At 37.2% G+C, this 23,083-nt stretch overlaps 3 protein-coding genes across 5 annotated transcripts; 1 reads left to right on the top strand and 2 right to left on the bottom strand.

The window, feature by feature from the left end:
* Positions 1–1,928: 1,928 nt before the first annotated feature.
* On the bottom strand, positions 1,929–5,351 carry LOC125219861 (uncharacterized). Its single transcript, XM_048121945.2, has 9 exons — positions 5,067–5,351; positions 4,807–4,989; positions 4,292–4,633; positions 3,787–4,220; positions 3,604–3,703; positions 3,443–3,508; positions 3,251–3,340; positions 2,480–2,596; positions 1,929–2,383 (listed from the first exon to the last, which is right to left on the bottom strand). Exons 1-9 carry the CDS (start codon positions 5,349–5,351, stop codon positions 2,066–2,068), a joined length of 1,935 nt encoding a protein of 644 aa, XP_047977902.2. The 3' UTR covers positions 1,929–2,065.
* Positions 5,352–6,723: 1,372 nt separating this feature from the next.
* LOC125221505 (ABC transporter G family member 28-like) lies at positions 6,724–11,577 on the bottom strand. 3 transcript variants are annotated; one of them, XM_089062885.1, is made up of 14 exons: positions 11,175–11,577; positions 11,028–11,104; positions 10,496–10,771; positions 10,332–10,395; positions 10,118–10,264; positions 10,002–10,036; positions 9,838–9,911; positions 8,921–9,756; positions 8,541–8,837; positions 7,988–8,479; positions 7,766–7,914; positions 7,393–7,682; positions 7,171–7,301; positions 6,724–7,108 (listed from the first exon to the last, which is right to left on the bottom strand). In XM_089062885.1, the coding sequence occupies exons 1-14, from the start codon at positions 11,438–11,440 to the stop codon at positions 6,952–6,954; spliced, it is 3,291 nt and encodes a 1,096-aa protein (XP_088919011.1). In that variant the 5' UTR covers positions 11,441–11,577; the 3' UTR covers positions 6,724–6,951. The 3 variants fall into 3 exon arrangements, with proteins under 3 accessions (XP_088919011.1, XP_088919012.1, XP_088919013.1); XM_089062886.1 differs by having other exon boundaries at positions 11,028–11,096; positions 11,175–11,274; XM_089062887.1 differs by lacking the exons at positions 11,028–11,104; positions 11,175–11,577 and having other exon boundaries at positions 10,118–10,241; positions 10,332–10,557.
* A 93-nt stretch (positions 11,578–11,670) lies between these two features.
* Positions 11,671–14,397, top strand: LOC125221872 (ruBisCO large subunit-binding protein subunit alpha-like). Its single transcript, XM_048124185.2, has 8 exons — positions 11,671–11,830; positions 11,909–12,083; positions 12,233–12,354; positions 12,433–12,640; positions 12,706–12,851; positions 12,933–13,239; positions 13,327–13,778; positions 13,855–14,397. Exons 1-8 carry the CDS (start codon positions 11,774–11,776, stop codon positions 14,161–14,163), a joined length of 1,776 nt encoding a protein of 591 aa, XP_047980142.1. The 5' UTR covers positions 11,671–11,773; the 3' UTR covers positions 14,164–14,397.
* The last annotated feature ends 8,686 nt before the right edge of the window (positions 14,398–23,083 follow it).

Raw genomic sequence — 23,083 nt, 5'->3', positions numbered from 1 at the left:
AGAAAGTAATGCATTTTATTCTCGTTTTTACTTTATTCACACTCTAATAATGTTTTCAACATAATAATGACTATTCGATATAGGTCCAACACGGAAGTTCACTTGGTTCACGAGAGCGACGACGGCCGTACGGCTGTGATCGGAATCATGTACAAAATCGGACGCCCCGACACTTTCATATCAATGGTAAATACATCACACATTCGTTTAATAATAACTACTCCTACTAATATTCTTACTTATTTTAACTTTCAAATTTCAGTTGAAATTAAGGTTTCAAGCATTGAGTGAATTAACAGATATCGAAAAAACAATTGGTGTAATAGGATCCGTACTTGATAAAATTTGGAAGCAGAAAATATTATAGATATATCGGTTCACTTACCGTCCCACCTTGCACTCCAAATATCATATGGTCAATTGTAAGAAAGGTATGCTTAGCTTTCAAATTTAATGATTATATATGCCAAATTATTTTGAATTTTGGCATATGTTCCATTAATCAATTGTATTACTGCCGATCTCTATAAAATATTTCCAAATTTTATAATACTATGATGAAATTTTGTCTATAAAATATTCTCCAAATTTTATAATATTATTAGTATATTATTGTGATGAAATTTACTAATTTTGAAATTAATTTGCACTGTATATTCTCCATACCATTCGAAAATATCTTATGAGATCTATAAACACATCAATTTTTTTGAGTAAATAATCACAATTTAATTATCTGAGGCAGATCTAGAAAGGTAATGCATTTTTTGTTCTCTTTAATGTTAATAGTATTACATGTACTCTACAAAACATTTTGCAAAAATCCAAAATTATATTGACAAAATCTATACACGCATTTCTATAATAAAATTACTGTGTTACTTATATTTGTAATGATATTGATGATAATTTTTTGATTCTGTGTATTACTGCCGATCTCAATAAAATATTTCCAAATTTTATAATACTATGATGAAATTAAAATTTTTTATTTTGTCTATAATAGACAAAATATTTTATTGTTATCTATAATAATTACTGTACCAAATTTGAAAAAAATCACAGTACCAAATGCTGTGGCTAAAACGACGTAGTTTCCATAAATAACATCAATTTCTGTAACTTATAATCTCAGCAAAACTATTGTAATTAATGCGATTTTATTACTATTATTAATCCATTTCCTATCGTGTTCTTTCCTTCCTCAGTTTCCTCTCAAGCTCTCTTTGAAACCCTCACGGAACACGAACCTAATCTATCTTTTTGATTTGTCACTTCAAGCAAGTGAGAAATGGTTCTTAGCCACCGGGGACCGGCTTCGCGAATGTAACATCTTTTTTTAGCCTTTTTCTATGGCTTAATACTATTGACTTTTGAATTTCTTCCACCATATTTATTTTCTTATACTAGTTTAGCAAATCTTATTAAAATTAGTTGTAACTAATTGGGATTAATTATTATTTATATTTTTCTTTTTTATTAATCAAATCTTATACTCTATACTGATGGAACATATTTCACGGAAACGCGTTTAATGACTATTATCAAGATTAAGACCGAAATTAGAATGTAGGAGTACTATATTTTTGATTAAAAAAAAATCTGACACCTCATGTGGTGGCTTCAATTGTGTTTTTATTTAGGTATTCATTTAAGTTATCCGTCCCCGAAAATTTATCACTTATTTCTATTTTTACCCGTCTCCGAAAATTTGTCACCATTCAATTTTACAATTTTTTGTAATGGTCTCACATTCCATTTTTTGTTAGTTGAAACCAAGGTTTCAAGCATCGAGTGAATTAACAGATATCGAAAAAACAATTGATGTATTATATCCATACTTAATTTCTTTTTTTATTTTTATATGAAACTATAATGAAACTATTTATCTCTCTTTAAATTTCACACATAACAAACCATACACCAAATCACCAAATGCATCACCTCTTATTCACCATTCTTAAAAAAAAAAAAAAATCAAATTCCACTAACATATCGACAATATTATGGAATAAATAGCGCCTTAATTCTACAAATATTTGCAAAGAAAATATGTACAATCCTTTCATACAACCAACAAATACTGAAACTCGAACTCATAAGCTATCTTCTCCACAACCGCCGCCGCGGCCCCCTTCCCGCCGTGGAAGCTTCTGAAGCAATCGACGATCGATTTCCTCAAAGCTCCCGACGTCGGCAGCTGCTGGCACACCCACTCCATCAGCGACTCCTTGTCGGCCGCGAAGTCGGCCATGTTCGTCAGCAGAAGATCGGGAAGAGCGATCTTCCTCGCGCCGCCGCTCACCATTATCGCCGCCTGCAGATATTCCTGCTTCGACCGCTCCAGCTCCGCCGTCACGCCCTCCGCCGTGTATATTTTCACCTGAAAAAAAAGTGCTTCATGTATATATATATATATAGTCGTTGTTGCAAAATCAGAACAAATCAATAGTACTGGTGTTTTGAGATGGTTAGTTACGGCGGGAGAAGAGCGCGTGCCGCAGCACAAGGCGAAGATGATGTTGGGATCCGGCGTTTCGAGCCCGTAGAGGTCGCCGACGATCATCTCTTTGCTCTCATTCTCCTTGCCAAGAATCTGTGTTCACACCAAGGTTAGGTTATATATACTTAAAAAAAAATTGAAATATTAAATTACGAAGTTTCAATTTTTTCAATTATCTCATACATATAAAAAAAAATGTGTTTTTTGACGATGTTATTGCTAGCATCACCTAAAAACTTCATTTCGTATACAAATGAGACAATTAAGAAAAATTGAAACTAGTGATTTTATATTTCGATTTCAAAAGGTCTCACTAGAATTTGACAAAATCTAATGATTTAAATGACTACTGACCTTTACAATATGCCTATAAATTACCAAACTATTAATGTGTTCTGATTGTGCAGCCAAATTATTGATTTGTTTAGTTTTGCAACTAATCAAGATTTCAGTGTTAACATAGTTTGATGACTTACTTATGTGGCAGTATCGAACATCAACCAAAATGCCGTCATGTTTTAGGCACCAAAACAACATCATATTATACTATATAAAATAATTTTGTTTGCGGAATTAGGATTTATATTAAGCCATATTAGAGTCAAAATTGTAAAATTAGAATAAATCAATAGTGTGGTAATACATCATGGATTTCAAATAAAATCAAAATTTGTACCCAAGTTTAGGAACTTACGAGGAAATATCCCCTCATATATAATGAGTTTTTTTTGTGTAATAGAGCATTACCTCTTTGACGAGTGATTCCTGTGGCTTTCTCAAAATGAAACGTTCGATTACCGGAGCGTTTATCGTGTTTCCAGCTACGTTGAGAGTTGCCTACATTCATCAACACAAAGGAAGACAACTTAGTTAATTTGTTTTGTACGAGGTGGTAAGGTGAATGAGAAAAAAAAAATTGCTCATCAAATTAGTTTTTACCTTGTTGATCAGGTTCAGCAGGCTGTCATGATTAAGAACAGATGGAACACCATACTGCAGATATCCCTGAATCCCACAAATCACTATAAATCAATTCTTCACAATCATATATTTTTAGGCAAGAAAATAGTAATAAATAAATAAATTAAATGTTTAATTACATGCATAATACAAGCATTGTACATGTTGATCCAAAACGCCAGCTTCTGTTGATGGCTCATGAACCTCAAATCCACCTTTTGTAGCCCATCCATCATCACCCTAATTTTCACAATAAAATTACTATAATCCACAAAATTAAACATAATAAGTAAACACATGATTCAAAAATATGCAATTCTTACTTCAATTTTTGAAACAAAGGGACTGAGCTTGAATTCTGGATGCATTTGAAGTCCATGGAGCTGGATGTGAATCTGACCAAGTTCTTGTACGGACCGATATCCCTCGGGACAGACGCCTCGGAATCGAAGATTCCGTAAGGATCTTGCTGCCTCGAGTCCTTGTGCAGCGTTAGGCCTGTTTTCGAGTTTGAGTTGGCCTCTGCCCTGAAGCTGAGGGAGAAGTTTGTGGAACGAGCGATGGAGCCGGACTTCTCGAGCTCCATCACTCTAGAAGTCCGGAGCAGTCTCATGTAGATGAAGATGAGGCACTTCATTATTCTCTCGGATAGCTTGTTAGGCGTTAACCGATGGATGCTTTCCTCCTCCGTGTGCAACGGAGTTGATGATGCCACTCGGGTTGGATAATCCGGTGGAACATCATAGACGCGATCTCTCTGCAGGTAAAAAATCAATGGTGAGGCTTTATATTTTGTCTGGTGTCGTTGTGATGGATCGAGTATGTTACCCTTGGAGTAGGATTCCGTGGCTCCCGGAGGGGAGAGGGGTGCTTGAGCAGGGCGGCTCTCCGGGGATTTGGTGGGGCCTTGGAGTTGTGGAAGTCTCCGTTGATGGCCTTGTTGATGAAATGGAGCGCCTTTGTGTCGAACGCGGGCTTGTGGTCGTTAGTCCGTTTGTTTGGATGGTCGTGGTGGGGCTTAGGGGGGGCTGCGCGGCCCCACTCCTTGTACTTCTTTTCGATGTTGTCGTCCTTTTCGCGTTTCACTTGATGCTGGAGGTGCTTGATCTGGCTCTCGAGACGGGTGATCTCGTTCTCCACCATTGCCAGCTCAGCCAGCGTCTCCTTCGTCTAGTTTTTGAAGGAATGATATAGTTTGATTATTAGTATGATATTGTCTGCTCTGAGCAGGCAGACAGATCACATAGCAGTACTTAAAGGAAAAATATAGTTTAATTAGTAGTATGATATTGTCTGCTCTGGGCAGACAGATTATTCGATATGGGATGGTTAGAGACACCTACTTTTGGCGGGAGGAAATTGGGAATGGTGAGAGCGGATCCGTCCTTGCGGTCATGGATTCGTTCGAGATACTCGTGCACTTTCTGCTCGTGTGCCAGCATTTTGTTGAGTACGGACACCTCTCTTTCGAGTTCGTCTCTTTTCTCCGTATGCAGGGCGGTGTTGGTGATGTACTTGTTCTTTTTCTAACACGAAACGCAATCATGTCATAAATAAGCCGGACATGAAAAACACGCGTGGAGGGAAGGGAAAGAGGGCTTACAGATTCGAGAAGCGAGGAAGAGTCCATGAGAGGAAGGGACGCGATGCAGCGGCTCTTGAAACGCTCCCATGTGCTAGAAGAAGAAGAGGGAATTTTAGGCTTGTGTTTGAAGAAGCTAATGTTGTTGGTGTGAGTTGAAGCAGTTGGTGAAGTTTGAGGATGTAAGAGGGAAACAGAGGAATGAGATGAAAAGGAGCTTTCAAATTGGATCTCTGCCTCAACTAATTTCTTTTCTTTCAGTTGCTCGTGGGCCTTTTTGCCGTAGCTTGCACTTGTTCTAATCATTTTTCTTTTTTTTAAAAAAAAACAAAATCTTTTTGGGAATTCTGTGATGCTGTTTGTGTATATATGTAATGGTGTGGAAGGAAATTGTGACTTTTCAAGGGAAATAAAATGGTGGGTGATTATAATGGGTATGTTGACATTTGTATGAAATGGAAAATTGGTTGGAGTTTTATGCATAGAATTTAATGGGTTTGGATTTCGATTATTGAAAGAAGAAATTTGTATTTAGATTTTAGTTAATGGGTGTTATACTAATTTGCTATATTAAATAATGGACGGGAATAGGATTTTTCTTTGAAGTAAAGTGATGCAAACAAATCAAAATAGTTGGATTTCTTAGGTTTGAAGGAGATGCTACTTCATTTGACTCATCAACAGAATATAAAGAGGCTTTTAATTGATTATTTCAGATATAATACTAGCATGAATGGAAGTCAACAACCAAAATAATCTTATTTTTAATTCTAGTTGTGCAGTTGATTGCTTCTTGTCTAAATTAAATTTTTATTCAAATTTACCTAAAATTTTTGTTGTATTTTGCATATACACCTTCCATTGAAATATATACCATATTCTATAAATTTGGTGGAAAATAACTTGAGTTACACCTTAACAAATAAAACACTAACAGATTTCATCCATAATGTTTGAATAAATCAAAATGAAATTGTCCATCTTCATTTAGGGTCAAAATGAACTTATTGATTACAGGTCAAGAAATAGTCATACCTCAAATATATTTATATTTCCTTCATAATAATAATAATAATAATAATAATAAAGAAATGAATACCTGGAATTGCAAAATTCCATTTCTTGTGAAATCACATCTTCGAAAATCTGTAGTCCATGCCATTTACAATAAACAATCTCAAATGTGTGTTTCTGCATTGCTCACTAAATATATCTTCAAATTTCCCCTCATTCAATTTTTTGATAATGAAAACTACTGTGACTTCTTAGCATTTTGTTAGGATTTATTTATACACAACTTGGCCTCCTCCCTAATTATGGAGATTGGAGCACATACCCTTAATCGCCATTTTTAATTTAAATTTCAAAATTTCTAACCATGTTCAGAAATTCATCAGCCCTTATTTTAGTAAAAAATCTTTTTTTTGTTGCTTTATTTTGTATTTTTCATTTATTGTGCCATATAATGAAACTTTTTCCCTTTTTGAGGCATAGTATCAAAGTTCTTTGACCTGCTTAATGCTGATGGGCTGTATATGAGATGGGCAATTTAATTATGTATATGAACATTTAGATTAAAATAATGGTTTCAGTTTAAATTTTTGATGTTATAGATGATATTCACTACAGCACAAGATATACACTCTTCTCATAATTTAATTTCACCACACTCAACATCTATATGTAACAAGTTTTTAATTAATCAGTATCCTTGTCTATATTTACATCTCATTGGTAGGCCACATATACATCCCCAGAGGCAAGAATTTTGTGCAATATGATACAACAACATAGTACTATAACTCCCTGCCATGACAATGCTTGTCTGGAAATTTTCCTAACTATGAACCCTGCCCTCCATTTACATCTGCTGCAAGAAAATCAAAACCAGCTACATCTTCTATAACTATTTCTTCTGGAAAGTGACCAGACAGAAAAAGGCCACCCCTCGACTGAAAATACCGGTTGCAATGAGGTAGGCCAAGCACGGGTAGTAGTCTTCGAGGTCATAGCCTCTCTGTTTGATTGCACCACATCTCTGAATAAGCCATACCCCGGAATACCTGCACAACAAGGGAAAATTAAATACTTTTTCATATCTAAGAGAGTATAGCCATGCTCATACCTTTCTGCATTTGTAAGCAGGAATGCTTCCAGAGCCCATTTTGTGTAGCAAAAATTTCCTATTTTTGCCGCGAATGAGGCCGCGTCTTGGTTGGCAACGAGCGTAAGAACAACAGGAAGCAACACTGACCACTGAAAAGTTGCATAAACAGTATGTAGTCAAGACTCAAATAGTACTCAAGAATAGACAGACTCTCGAGGGAGATAAGAAAGAATCACGCACCAGTTGGGCTGGAGAAGGCTCGTAGTAGATGGCAAGAACGTAGGCTATGCCAGTAACGCAGTACACGAGACACAGCAAGACCAAGTAGTTTTCGAAAATGGTAGACCTGGGATTGTTGAAGAAATAGAACATGGATAGATAGACAGCGGGCTTTATCATGGTGTTGAAGTGATCGACCGAATCTTTAGCTAGGAAATAAGCCAAGCTACTCATGCCAGCAGTTCTCTCCCTCCAATAATGCAGCTTGTCCAGAGAAAACGATCTCAAAGCAGCGATCTTCGTTAGCAGGGCTACACCAAAAACCATTGGTAAGCATCATGAGTTTAGTTATGCTGTCTCATCTAAGACACATGTATCTAGTTTGATCACTTACAAACTCCAATGACTGTGTACATGTATCCATTCGCACCAAACGTTTCGTCGCTCACTTTAGCAAGCGTTCCTAAGCAGATCCCTGCCAGTAGTAGGATCAGATAGTCCATAGCTTGCGTTCTGGCTTCTCTAAGTCGCTGCTTTCCGACTCTGAGGCAAATGTATTATGCATCAGCAATCAAGAGGTAACATGCTATTGCTTTATTCATCAATGTAAGCTTACCTTCCTAAGAAGTACTTATATTGCATGAAGATGTTTGGTGTGTCTCGATTCGACAAATCTTTGGACCTGCTGTAATTAAGCCATAAGAAATCTTTCTTCTGGCCTACTGTAAACTTAACATCCTGCCAAACTTCTCCAGCCAAAGTGTGATCCGGGGTAGCAGAACCAGCAGGCGTCAGTCCTCCATGGGACGAGCCATCCGTGGAAATAGACGACACCCCTGCAGAATCTAGCATGTCGGGTGGTACAGGATAACCATTGTGAAGCATCCATCTGAGGGGAAGCTCCTTAAATTTGACAGTTGCAGTTGCACTTGGTTTCACTATTCCTTCCAATATGTCAATGTAGTAATCAGGAGGATTCACTCTTTCAGGGACAACAATCCCTAGATTGGAGAAGTAATCCTCGACTTTCTTGACTGGTCCGTGATACACCGTGAAGCCACCCTTTGCTAGAAGTATCAAATCATCGAACATCTTGTATAATGTGTAACTAGAGAAAGAAATGGTCAAAAGACACACTTAGCTCATAAATAGTGATAAAAACTCCTTACCTTGGTTGGTGAAGCACCATGCATATGTTTACTCCTTCAAGAGCTTCACGACGTAGGGCTCTGAGGAGTAGCAGGGAAGAAGAGCTGTCTAGGCCAGACGTAGGCTCGTCCAAGATCAAAAGTGAAGGCTCCATAACCATTTCAAGCCCGACATTCACTCGTTTCCTCTGACCTCCAGAGATTCCTCTCTTTTCGACAGTTCCAACTAGGGAATCCCTAATGTGCTGCAACCCCAGGGCCTCGATTACTCTCTCAACAATAAGAACTCTCTCTGCTTTGTCAAGATCAGCCGCGAGTCTAGAGACTTTTTCGGGATTAGAACACAAAGGTCATTATAAACATAACCATGAGAGTATGCTTATATGTTGAGAGAAATATACCTGCATCTAGCACTGAACCAGAGATTCTCCTCCACTGTCAAATTTCCATGAACTATATCATCTTGAGGAACATAACCAATAATTCTTTTGTATGATTGCATAGGATCGTTCCTCCCGTTGATGAGGATAGAGCCGGTGATGGTGCATCCAGCTGCTTTTCCCAACAAGGCTGAGAGGAATGTCGTCTTCCCAGCACCGGAGGGACCCATGACAGCAGAAACATGGCCAGGCGCGAGCTTCCCCGTCACACACCTCAAGAGATGCTTCTTTTTCCCCTTCAACGTGAGAGTCAAGTCCTTGAAGAACACCTCAATTGGCAGCCTATTCGAGAATTCCATATCAGAAGCCACAGATATGACACCGGACAATGTCATGTTCTTGGTTTGCTCCTGCAATGCTTTCTCCTTCTCTATCTGTCCGTACGCGTACTTGAAGATCTGGCTGCGCGTTTGCAGCGCCTTCCCCTTCCCCTGCTTCTTCAGATTCTTGTCCCCGATCTCCAAGTTGAACCCCTCCTCGCTATCAGGATTCTCCTCGATGTCACGCAGCATCTTCACGAGATTGTCTTCTTTTTTCTTCTTCCCTTTGTGGTCACCATCTTTAGACCCTTTATGCTGCTCATTCTTCTTCCGCGAGAATGTCCGTGACAACTGTGCCGTTAGTTCTGCACCTTTCCGTGCAACATCTTTGGCCGACTTCCATCTCTCCCGAGCCTGGACAGTCTCCCGTGCACTCCTAGCTGCAGCCTCCCTCGACTTCGCCTGCCTCCTCTCTCGATCGCTCAGGACATGCCCCGAGCAGTTGTATATGATGACAAGGATCATAGTGATCGCAACCTACACCAACACCACATCTCAACCAAATCCCTTTATCTCTTACAAGATTAAACCAACCAACAAGAAGAAGAAGAAGCGTACGAAGAAGATTAATCCATAAGCCGTGATGTTTTGATTCTCTGATTGCTGGTCACAGCCTGCGAGCTGATAGCAACCTACACACTCATACATAATCAGATTCATTCATCATTCAAACAACTCACACACACACACAATGTAGCAAGATTGGATGACGGACGACTTACGCATCTGGTTAGTGGAACCAGACCTACAGAAAAATCTGCAACACATTGAAGAAGAAGAAGAAGTTGAGTATGAGAAGAAATGGTGTTGTGGAAAAAAGTAGGGGAGAGAGAAATACCCTTTGTTGCAGGGGGTTCTTATGGTGGTGGTTGGACAGTAGAATCCCCCAGGACAGTACAACTCGTAGCCAGTTTGAAAATCAGCCCAAATATCAGCGCCGCCACAGCTGTGGTTGGCTTGTCCTGGCGGTAGTTGATAGCGGTACCTTCCAAATTTCTCCAACTCTCAACACATATAAAAACCATGAAATTTGAATTTATATGAAGACTTACGGATCACAGACGCCGGTGGCTTTATTGAGCTGAGCTCGAGGGCAGTAAGCTCCCAACGGGCAGGCTTCAACAAACAAGTACTACTACAAATTAGAATTTCCATAACATGTTTAACTAACTAAATAACTAATTAAGTAGGAGAAGAGAAGAGAAGAGAAGCTGACGGATCATGCAAGTAAGGCCATGAGGACAGAAGAAGCCAGGACAACAAGGCTGACAGTCATTAATCCTCAAGGGTATCTCTTTGTCCTTTTTGATGTTGATATTGTCTTCTTTCCGGATATTGCACGACCATCCGGGCTCGCAACCTGCCGGCCACATCGTCAGGTTGCAGTTCTTGTTAGGCCTCAGATAATAACTGCCCCTCAGCCCTCCTCCCCCCAACAGACTCTGCCCGTAGAACTTCATCTCCGCCGCCGTGCACATCCGCTGCATAGCCTCTGCACCGCGAATAATCATGAGATACAGTGTAATCTTCACACTATGCAAACGAGCCAAGATAGCTATGACTAATTATCATAAGACTAATTATTCATCGATTATTTTAGTTGGAGGGGTGACTATCTGTTCGGTTTGCAAGATAATGATGTGATAGTTATAGCCACTCTCTCGAAGTAAAACAATCTTATAACTCAATCCTAGACTACATCTCATGATTATTTTATCTAACAAACTGCGTCTACTATATACACTTGCCTCTGTCCTTTGTAATGCAGTCCGCCAAAAATTTGGTGTTCCTGGAGAAATTAAAGGCCTTATCCCACTCTGCATCCCTGCAATTACCAAATCAAATCAAAATGCTTATATATGTAGATATTGATTTTTCGAAGTTTGATGAATTACATATCTCTGATGCAGAAGCGGAGATGCTTCCTGACGTCGGGGCCGAAGAAGGCGGAGAAATTGTTGAAGCGCTTGTACATCGCCTGCGTGAGGAATTGCACAGCCGCGGGGTTATCTGCGGCTGCGGCGACGGGGCCTGCGGCTTCCGATGCGGCTTCGGCGGCGTCGCCGGGGTCTAGGGTTTGCGCCAGGGTCGGCCGCCATGCGATCTGATCGCCGAGGACAAGGATCAGCGAGAGTGCTATCGCCGTTCTCATTTGGAGCATCGTTACATTCTGATTTGTTCCGCGATTGAAGAAAATCGTCTTCTTCCATGGTTTCTGTTGAAGGGAAGAAATGGCGGGGAGGCGATTTAGGGAGTTGAACAGTGTGGACCGCTGCTTTGACTTTCAATTTTCCCTCTTTTTCTTTCTCGTTATTCATTTTATATATATAAACCAATTAAAAAATAATTTAAAATCAATTTAAAAGTTGATTAGTTTATTTCCAAAGTGGGAAAGTTTCTCGAAGCAAAGATAAATCTTCTAGAACAACACCTACTTAGCCTTATCCGCACCCTGCAAAAACACCATCTTCTTCTTCTTCAATTCTCGCAAAAAATGGCTTCCGCCAACGCTATCTCTTCCGCTTCCATCCTGCCTTCTCCTTCGAAAGCCGTACATTCCTCCTCCGCCGTAATCCTTGTCGATTTATCGGTTCTCGTTTTCTAATAAGCGGTTGTTTTTCTTTTCCAGTGGAGATTGAGGAACAGTAGAGCAAGCCAATTGCGGCAGGGGGCGAAGCAGAAACACCGGTTTGTGGTGAGGGCTAATGCTAAGGATATTGCTTTCGACCAGAAATCCAGGTCTGCAATGCAGGCCGGCATCGATAAACTCGCCGACGCCGTCGGCCTCACCCTCGGCCCCAGAGGTCATTTCCTTCACGAATTCTTCTTAATTCTTTACCTAATTTTGCTAATTCAGTGAATCTAGTTTTCATATGAGTTGTCAGATTTCAATTTGTTTATAGGAGTGAAGCTCTGTGGCTTAATCCCTAATTCTGTATGACCTAATTTGCAGGGAGGAATGTTGTTTTAGATGAATTTGGTAGCGTAAAAGTTGTGAATGATGGGGTGACTATCGCGAGGGCCATAGAGTTGCCTGATCCCATGGAAAATGCGGGCGCTGCATTGATCAGAGAGGTTGGTTTCATAAAATTGGGGGTGTGTTGTTGTTGTTGATTCATGTATGAATTTTGGTTTTTGAATTGTGATGTGCAGGTTGCTAGCAAGACGAATGATTCTGCTGGAGATGGCACCACTACAGCCTCGATTCTCGCTCGTGAGATCATCAAACTCGGTCTTCTCAGCGTCACCTCCGGTGCCAACCCGGTGGCGCTGAAGAGGGGCATTGATAAAACTGTGCAGGGTTTGATTGGGGAGCTTGAGAATCGAGCTAGGCCTATCAAGGGCAGGGATGACATCAAAGGTATGCTCATTCCTTCATTAGCTTCCTTATCTGCACGCCTACTAACTGTTTGTATAAAACTGCAGCTGTTGCTGCAATCTCTTCCGGCAACGACGAGAGCATAGGGACCATGATCGCGGATGCAGTTGACAAGGTTGGACCGGATGGTGTCTTGTCCATCGAGTCATCTTCCTCCTTTGAGACCACAGTGGATGTCGAAGAAGGAATGGAGGTCTGTCTCTGTGTGTGTTTGAGTTCAGGTTTCTTCCTAACAATCCGGATTTAGATTGGCTAAAGTTTGATATAATTGCAGATTGACAGAGGATACATCTCCCCCCAATTTGTCACCAACCCTGAGAAGCTGCTGGTGGAGTTTGAGAATGCGAAAGTGCTGATTACGGACCAGAAAATCTCCTCGATCAAGGACATCATCCCTCTGCTGGAGAAGACAACGCAGTTGAGAGCACCTTTGCTCATCATTGCAGAAGATGTCACAGGGGAGGCTCTGGCCACCCTCGTCGTGAACAAGCTCCGTGGCATTGTGAACGTGGCAGCCATCAAGGCGCCCGGTTTTGGAGAGAGAAGGAAAGCCCTTCTTCAGGATATTGCCATTATGACTGGTAAAAAAAAGGGGTTCTTGTTGAGCTATTCCATCTTGGTTTTGCATTTGACATGTTGTTTATGTTTGTTTGGCGATATTTGTTCAGGAGCTGAGTATCAAGCGACTGATTTGGGGCTATTTGTGGAGAAGACTGATGTGGATCAGTTGGGAACTGCAAGAAAGATCACAATCAGCAAGGATTCAACGACAGTGATCGCGGATGCTGCATCCAAGGATGAGCTGCAGGCGAGGATTGCTCAGCTCAAGAAGGAGTTGAGCGAGACTGATTCTGTGTACGACACGGAGAAACTAGCTGAGAGAATCGCTAAGCTGTCGGGCGGAGTTGCGGTAATAAAAGTAGGAGCAGCAACGGAGACGGAGCTTGAGGACAGGAAACTGCGGATAGAGGACGCAAAGAATGCAACTTTTGCAGCCATTGAGGAAGGGATCGTCCCTGGCGGAGGAGCTGCATTGGTCCATCTCTCCGGGCACGTCCCCACCATCAAGGAGACGCTTGAGGATCCAGACGAGCGCCTTGGTGCTGACATCATCCAGAAGGTGAGGAATGATCATCTGCTGCAACCATGATAATTGAGTATTGCTAATCATGGGTTTGGTTGTTTTGTGGGTACAGGCGTTGATAGCACCGGCATCGCTGATAGCGCAGAATGCGGGGGTCGAGGGAGAGGTGATCGTGGAGAAGGTGAGGGCCACGGAGTGGGAGTTCGGGTACAATGCGATGACAGATACCTTCGAGAACTTGCTGGAAGCCGGAGTGATCGACCCAGCTAAGGTGACGAGGTGCGCATTGCAGAACGCAGCCTCTGTTGCCGGGATGGTGCTCACCACGCAAGCCATCGTGGTAGACAAACCCAAGCCGAGGGCGTTCCCTGCACCAGCTGGTTCTGCTTCTGAGGCCCCTATCGGCAGTTATTCAGTGTAGAATAGGGAGATTTCTCATAGAACTGCATCCTTCTAGTTTAGAGAGAGAGAGAATCCAAGAATTGTTGTTATTGCCCGACATAAAAACAATTTTGCCATTCATTTAGAGCTTATGATCGAGGGCCCTGCCCTAAATCTTCCCACATTCAGTCATGTATTTGTAATTTTATTTGTGTTCGATTCAAGAATTTGAAATTCACTAGGTATAAACGAATAATTGGAGTGTATTCAAACACTGATATGGGTGATCTATATATATACATATATATATGTTTCCCTTAAAGCTTTTCCTAGCTTGTATCTTGGGACATTTCAAAAACTTTCTGGTGCTGTTCCTAAAGCAATGCTATTTTCTACAGATCAGCCAGAGAGTATTCGAGGTTATAAGGCGGGAAAACGCTCTGGAGAAGTTCGTGTCCCCTCTTGTTGGGGTGTCAGCTCAAGATGCCAAAGCATAGCATAACAGGGAGACGGAAGGGGGTGGGAGAGCAGCTTTATGACCCCATTGAAGAACACAATTACTCTTAATGAGGAGTACTGGAATCTGTGTGCTGCTAATTCTTTGAGAATGTTTCAGCTTATTCAGAGGAAAGGTTGGAACTTTTGAACGATGATGGTTCTGCGGCAAAGGCTTGGCCCGTTGACATGACCTATGATGGTGGCAAGAACATTTGGGGCCATCCACCACGAAATGGAATCGGTACACCGATGTATGGGCCATTGCAGACAGGTAAAGCAGAACCTGTGGTCCCTTTGGGATTAGTGTGTGGCCCAGTGATGGTGGTAAAAGTCATGCCAGCAGTGCCGATGACTGGGGCTAGTCGATGAAGGTATCGTTTTTTGCATCATTAGCATGGTTTACTAGTATGGCTGAAGTTGAACTATATAGGTAGTTAGCATTAGGCCTTTGATTCAGCAAGTTTTTACCATACTTTTGCCACATATCCTTCAAATGCGTAATGAATTGCGAAAAAACTTCTTTATAGGTGCTTGTAACACAATCTTGCCATGGAACATGTCTGATCATGAGCTTAATTAATGCTAAACTTTTAACATACAGGAAAGGCCTTCATGGAGACATGAGACATGAACCTCTCTGTTGGATTCTCTACTGTGCCCCCATGTTTGTGGAGCTGGCTCAGATATGAATAATTGATGACATGAAGAGGAATTTCCTTTTTCTCTAATGACAGTACAAAGCCAATTGTGCTTTTACATTCTTTTGAGGAAAAAAAAGGAAACCATGGCATGTAAAGTGAGTAAATATATATTCAATGAACTTGCATATTTTCTCTCACAGTTGGAGTTAGACACCCAATGATCAATTTAGAAAAAATCTACTGAACCTGATTTATGGTGGTGGTATGGTACATGGTATAATAAAGGGCTGATCTGATCCAGATCCGATCCATTCGTACGACAAAATGTGGATGCGGGATGCCAACGCCTTAACTTGGACGTTGGCATTGGACCACACCTTTTCTTAACGTTTGTGAGCGATGCAGTGCAGTGGTAAAAAATTTACCTTGGTGAGTAAAATGAGTGTAGTATTAGTGTGCAGTTATTACCAGAAGGGACCAACTTCGTATTTTCCATTAATAGGTTTCAGAAGGCTAGTTGGCACTAATAATTTCACATATCTTGTGGGGTTAATATCTTGTACTACTACCTTTCTTCGACCTCAACTTTAACTACTGTTAATTCTAACTAGGTCACCTTCATTTTGGTTGTAAATGGTCATCAACAAGATATTATCATCTTTGAAAGGTGCAAATTTTCTTATTTCACTCAAAATTTCTCCCAAATACTACTACATGTCTTAAGCCATGGATCTCATTATTTTCCTCATATATATTGTTTAATTTCATACTTTTTATTTTTTTAAAATAACTTGAAAAAAATAAGAAACTAGGAGTACTAGTAATATATTAGTAATGAAAGGTAAAGGTGTTATGTTATCAAGTCTCGTTGATCTCGTGGCTAGCTATGTGAAGACAAGTGGTGAGACATCACCATCATGGACCATTCAGCTGCTTAAGCAAATTCCAAAGAATCTCTTCACTTTTTGTTCTTAAAACACACATACATATTTCTGTACATGTGTGTGTGAACTTCAAATCTAAAAGACAAAAACCATACTGCATTACTAACCCACATAAAGCAAAAACAGTGACAGAAACTACCGGAGAGGTAGCAAGTTGTTTGACATCTAAAATCTCGGGAAAACAAAAGTTAATTACATATATAGAGATGTATATATTGGAGGGGAATCGTCTACGAATCGAATTGATTAGGACGAGACGATGCAGTGATGAAGAAATTGAGCAAGTGATGATGTACTATATGATTAGACGAGGATGAATGACCCAAATTTTGCATACCCTTTTTCCAACCCTAAACCCATAATTTTATGAAAAATCACTCATTCTTGTGAACAATTGATAAAAATTCTATTTAGAAGAGTATTTATTGACTCATACTACTTGTTATCGATAACTAACGATGTCTAATCGTAGCATTATTAAAAGTTTAAAACTAATTATGTAAATTAGCAAGACTAATTAGTTAGGCCTAATTTGTTTCCCAATTGTTATTTTCAAACAAACATTTGAAACTAGAAATTAAAAAGATGATTCCTAGTGGGGGGTAATTACGATCTACGTACAAAATGTTTCACCAATATTTCAGTTGAGTACAAAATGTTTTAAGTTAACAAATATCATACAAAAAGTTTGATTAGTGTTACGAATCAGTACATTCCATCTAAAAATCACTAACACTATTATTTTTTCTTATTTTTTTCCAAAATTGTGCCCTAAAAAACATGATATTATTTCTCTAAATAATACCTTATGCATTGTCATATGGACATTTTATTAAACAATGAATTCACATTTAACTTTCGGCTAATATTTGTAGCTAATTTTAGAGTCGAACGGGTAGAAAATAAGAAAAAGTAATGATGTTAGTAATTTTTAGACGGAATGTACTAATTTGCAACACTAATCAAACTTTTTATATGATATTTGTTAACTTAAAACATTTCGTACTTAATTGAAACATCGGTAAAACATTTCGTATATAAAGTGTAATTACCCCTCCAGTAGTAGTAGTAGTATAAAATAATGAAAGCATATATGTTTACAAATTTTCAAATTAACACTGAAACAAGACAAGCAAATATGAAAACCAAATTCCTATGAGCTCTTGTGTACTAAAATCCATATTTTCCCATCACGAGTTTAGGAATTGTAAAATCAAATCAAACCAAACTAAGAAAAAAATAATAAATCTCACCTGATTTGTGTTGCTTTTCACTTGTCCAGTGGCTTGGCCTCCCATAGAACTTGTGTTTTGCTGTGTATTAATGTTCAAAATCAAGGAAACTAGTCTTAAATTAGTTGTTAATTAATTAGGAAAACCCCTTTTTTTGTTACCAAAAAACAAGATAAAATATCTCAGATCTATTACACCTGCAGACTGAATTACTTCCATCAGTAGTCACTTGTGTCGGATTCTGACAGAAACAATAGTAATAATGAATAAAAATAAGGAATTAAAGCAGAGAAAATATTTAGTAGATAAAAAAAAGAAGCAAAAGTAGCAAGGTTGATGAACAAAGGGTTTTCTGCGCCTTTTGCCGGCAAAAGTCATTTATTGCCGATGCAGCATCATCAAGATTCTCATGGTGTAGAGAGAGAAAGAGAGAAAGAGATCACTAAACAACCCTTTGTCTTGTGAATCTTGATGATGCTGCACCAGAAAACAACGACTCATATCTTTGCATCCACAGATCCAAGCTCCTTCAAATATGCTCTATATAGTGAAGAGAGAGAGAGAGAGAGTGAAGAAACTCAAATTCATTAGTAATCTCAAGAGAGAGAGAGAGGGCTTAAATAAAAAAATTGAGGATGGCAGAAGCAAACAAGAATCTCATCTAGCTCAACACGAGATAACAAAACTAAAAACATTAACCCTATTTTCAATTTTTTATTTCCTGCAATAAAAACAAGGGAAAAACAGAAATCAAGAAAATGAAAGCAGCAAGGGCATTGGATTCTCCAGCTCATACATCAGTTAAATTAAAGTATAGAAGACGACGCTCAAATTCAACAATCAATCAAAATCTACCATGTAAATTAGCTAGAGAATATCACAAAATCCCACTAAAATGGGATAGTATATACTATCAATTGCAGATTTCTCAGGCATACACATACATGAACTTTCAATAATATCTCTATATAAGTCAGGAATATGTGTGTTTGTGTGTGAGAGTGAGAGAGAGAGAGAGAGAAGAGGAGGGGAAAGAGAAGAAACTTGGAGTGTGGTGAAGGTGTTGTTGATGGTTATATGATATTTATACACATGAGCGCGTATATAGGGGCACGCGCTCACCTGTTCATATTAGAGCATCCACAACCGTGCTCGTTCGTTGCCAGCCAGGCGACACAACAAAAACTTTCTAAAGACACAAAAATAGAGATGTGATTATTTGCGTTGGAAAACAAATTATGACGCAAAATTAGAAAGCATCTCTAAGTCGATGACATATCATATTAATCTTTTACTTTTGTTTTTAAGACGCCTTCATTTGCATTTTCTAAATTTAGTTGGGCCACTGACTATGAAGATGTTTTTTAAGTGTTGGTGGAATATTTATAAACATCAATTAGGTCTGTAATTTTAGTCATTTTTTTAGCAATGGAGATGAACGATTGAAGCAAAATGGTTGTAAATGTAACACTATAGCTTAATAGATATTGTATGTCAATGAAAAAAGTTTAATTAAATCACCTGTCACCAGTTTCTAAAAACCCTAATCTTTCATGATTTGTAAAGGGCTCACCCTAGTACAGACATTAGATACCATGATTCATTTTCATCCATGTTGTGGACCTCCATAATATTATCATTCCACCACAACAGCTATTTCTTTTTTTTTTTCTTTTTTCTTTTTTTTTTAAAAAGAAGATATAATGAAAGGAAAAAGGTTGAATTTAGTAGTTAAACTGCATTAGTCAAATAAAACATGTTAGAGTTTTCTTGTAAAATATGTTCCACCTTGTAATCCATTTTTTTCAATGGTAGTTGTGTGTATTTACAATGCTATATTTACTATACACTATATGGTTTATTTACCAAAATACAGGAAATTAATTATATGTACGTGATAACTAGATGAATATAGAACATTACCATCACATAAGTAGTCTAAGCGTCATTTTGCTATAGTGTTACATATCATTATAGAAGGAAACAAACTATGAAAAATCAAAGCTTGGGTTATTAGTGCTAGAGATTAAAGTTCATAAGAAAATACATGAAATATGAAAAACATAACTCATGGTTTTAGAATCATTTAATCTTAATAATATTTGATAGTTTCTCGAATATCTTATGTGTGACTTTATCACATTTTTCTAGCAAAAAGATTAAAAATCAGGGGACGTTCGATAACTAATTTTTTATTCGAACCTCCTAATTGGTTGAAACAAAACATCTTACCAATTGATTGATTATAGAAAAAACTAGTACTACATAAATATTCTAAATGATCAAGAATTCAATCTTGTTGACTTATTGAAAAATACTAATTGAATTATTAGGTGTAATGATACTAAAAAAATCATTTTGGAGGTGGTGGGGATTGGACTAGGACTGCATTATTTTAATAAAGTAAAGGAAAAAAGCATTTCCAGATATGTACTCTCGTTGAAAAACTTGAAATTGAATTTCAGTCTCTATCTCTCTTAAATATCATTTAATTTAGTTGTAGAAGTAATTTCGGCGTAATGCAATTGCATTTCAGTCTCATTTCATTACATTTTTAATGCTTTTAACTCCATTTTTTAATGATTTTAATATAATGATATAATTCCGGGTGAATCTGTTTATATGCGACTCTTGAAATCTAAGGAAATTAATACCAGCATTGATTAGTATTCCCATTACTTTAAGATAATTTACTTTCAACAAATTACGAACAAAAGGTGAGATATTAGTTTATGATGAGACTAAATGTATTCTTGACTCAGTTTAGATAACGATGTCGTTACGATAAAAGTAGATAAAGAAAAATGTGCAATTAGTATTTAAAATAATGTGTACTAGGAGTACTATTTTACATGAAGAACGAGTTTAATTATTATACTATTCTAAGGCTAAACTATAATATGAACCACTCAAATAATGCAATAAGAGCGAAAAACTCAATTATTTATATAACATGCCCACTTCAATTATTAATAGCTTTTAGTGTTAGGGTAGGTTCATTCTTTGTAAATTCCCTAATTACTTTTCCATCCTTTTTATATAAAAACAATTTTACTACTCTGATTAATCTTCTTCACTATAATATGGGACAATATTACACTACTTCATATTATCCATCGTTGAAGCAAAAATAAGGAATATGGGATAATATTACACTAGTACTTACTTATCCTTCATCAGCAGTTCATAATTGATATTCCATTAATCCATAACACCAATAACAATAATAAAAGTATTGCAAAAAGAATATCTGAATGGGAAATAATTTAAAATAATAACATTAAATATCATAAGTAGGTGGATTAGATTCTCCACAACAAAGCAACCACCTGAAGAGGTCCATTTCCGTACAATCTGATGTGGCCTTTTCAGACTTCTATTTTCCATTTCCTAGGGCAAAGGGCAATGCACCCCCACTTTACTTTTTTAGATCAATTATGAAACAAATAATTGAGCTTATTACTTGTTCACTTTATTTGAAAGAAGAAATTTAATTCACTTCGACTAAGTAATTTTCTCCAAAAAAAAAAATCCACCCACATATATAATATAAGGAGGAAAGTGATTGACAAAAAAAATCAGAAAAGTCGGTGAAACACGACATGTAAATCTAAAGATAAATATAAAGGGACGAAAAAAAAAGTGCCACTGAAATCTGACATGTAAATCTATTGGTAAATATGGACATGGAATCCAAAATATTGTGGTCTGGAATTTTTTTGAAAAATTAATGTCCAAACACAAACAAGATCTTTTAAAAATAAAATTCCCCTAATAAGTTTCTACGAAGTCATTATTTATTGATCTTTTGTGTATTTATAAATAATTATCCATTTTATACATCCATAGGAAGATGATCCAGATAAGAATGAAACTAAATTCAGGAATGCATCCCAAATTTTGTGTTTAGGTATGATGTCATTTTTAGTTCATTTTAGGTCATTCATGACCTAAAAATACACTACCAATGACCTAAACATATCCTCCGTTTGATTTTATTCTGCGTTTTGATATTAAGATCTAGTTTTGTATAAATCAAAATCCTATATATATTTATTGATCAGGCAAAAAAAAATAATATACACACTCATTTAATTTGTATCAACTGAGTTTGTTACTTTATTTATTTTCCATATCTTAATTTATATATGATCCATATCATTACATTTCAATTCGTGATTGAACCACAGTGATCACCATATTAATATACTCAATTACATGTAAGTTACTATATTTCATTCTTGTACTATATTTCAATCGGTACACCTATTGAAACAATTCAATTTCTGACATAAAATATACCCAATTACAAATTGAATTTGGGCTGTGTGAAGTGAAGGACCAAATACGCTCAACTTTATTAGTATTATTTTTTTATTTATTTCAGAATTTCTTGTGGAAGCTTTTGATATTTATGTACGAATTCAGTTCATATATTTGATCGGACGACTCTATATACGCATGAATATTGCTGTTTAAGTTTCATCATTTGCTGCAGAAAAAGTGTTGAAATATTTTGTTGATCAATCAATTCATAGACTTTTGATGAGTAAGTTCAAAAACAAAATTTGTTGCACACAGTTGGATATTTTAGAGTTTGCTGTTGAGATGTAAGCATTTGGTTATCTGATAAATTCATTTTTAATTTGTTCTTACTCTTAGATGAAATAATAGTAAGAGTATTGTTTTGGAAAAGCACGTTAATTAAAGTAATTAATTTAGAATATACTATAATTAAAGTATGTGACATGAATGATGATGTGTTGCTGATGTTGATTCTCAGTTTTTTACATCACCGTCACATTATTTACATATTTGTCAACCAAAGTATAAACTCATCTGAAAAAGTGAATGCTTAAATAACTTATCAACACTTAAAAGTTGCTTAAATATACATAAGTTGCTAATCCCTGATTTAAATATGATGTTTTATGACCTTTATATTGCCCATAAACTGAAGATAATTTAGTTATATCAGTGGACTAATCTAAATCGCTCCTTCTTTAATTTGTTATATTAACCCTTCACGCACATGTACAATTTTTGATAACTGTCGATTTAATTTAGTTTTTTTTTTTTGTTAAATTTCACCAAAGCATAAATATATTTACAGTTCTAATAATAAATATCGAGAAAGACAATGATTAATATGTCATTGAATCGATTCTTCTTTTTTCGCTTTATTTAACAAATTTAAGAGTTGTAAGATAAATCTGATTTCATTTCATGGCTCTACTTTTTCCTTTGATTTGATTCCACAATTATCAAATAGCGGCTACATAAGTAAACTTTACGGCGTAGCAATTAATCATTTTGAAACACAATACATCATGAAATTAGTTTACTATTTTATTTTAATATGACACATAATAAATTCCGTGCTTGAATCCTAAACACGTGGCTTATAAATTAATAATTTCGTATTCTAATTCAACTAGACTTCAATAATTCGAAAGGAAAATTGAAGTCAAGATTAAAATCATAAAATTCAAGAACAAATATAAAATAGTTCCAATTCCGCTCTAAAATGATGATGGACGCCACTTTAAACACAACCAAAAGTCCAATCACAATCAATAAAAGTACTATATATTGAATACCACACAATTTATACGGAAAAATTTGTGTGGCTTATACAATATTCC

Source organism: Salvia hispanica, chromosome 1 (assembly GCF_029641045.1).
Source record: "Salvia hispanica isolate PSC_SH4W2 chromosome 1, Shi_PSC_v1, whole genome shotgun sequence".
In the NCBI taxonomy this organism is placed as follows: Eukaryota; Viridiplantae; Streptophyta; class Magnoliopsida; order Lamiales; family Lamiaceae; genus Salvia; species Salvia hispanica.
Note: the sequence above shows the minus strand (reverse complement) of the source record. Positions and strands in the feature narration are given on the sequence as shown.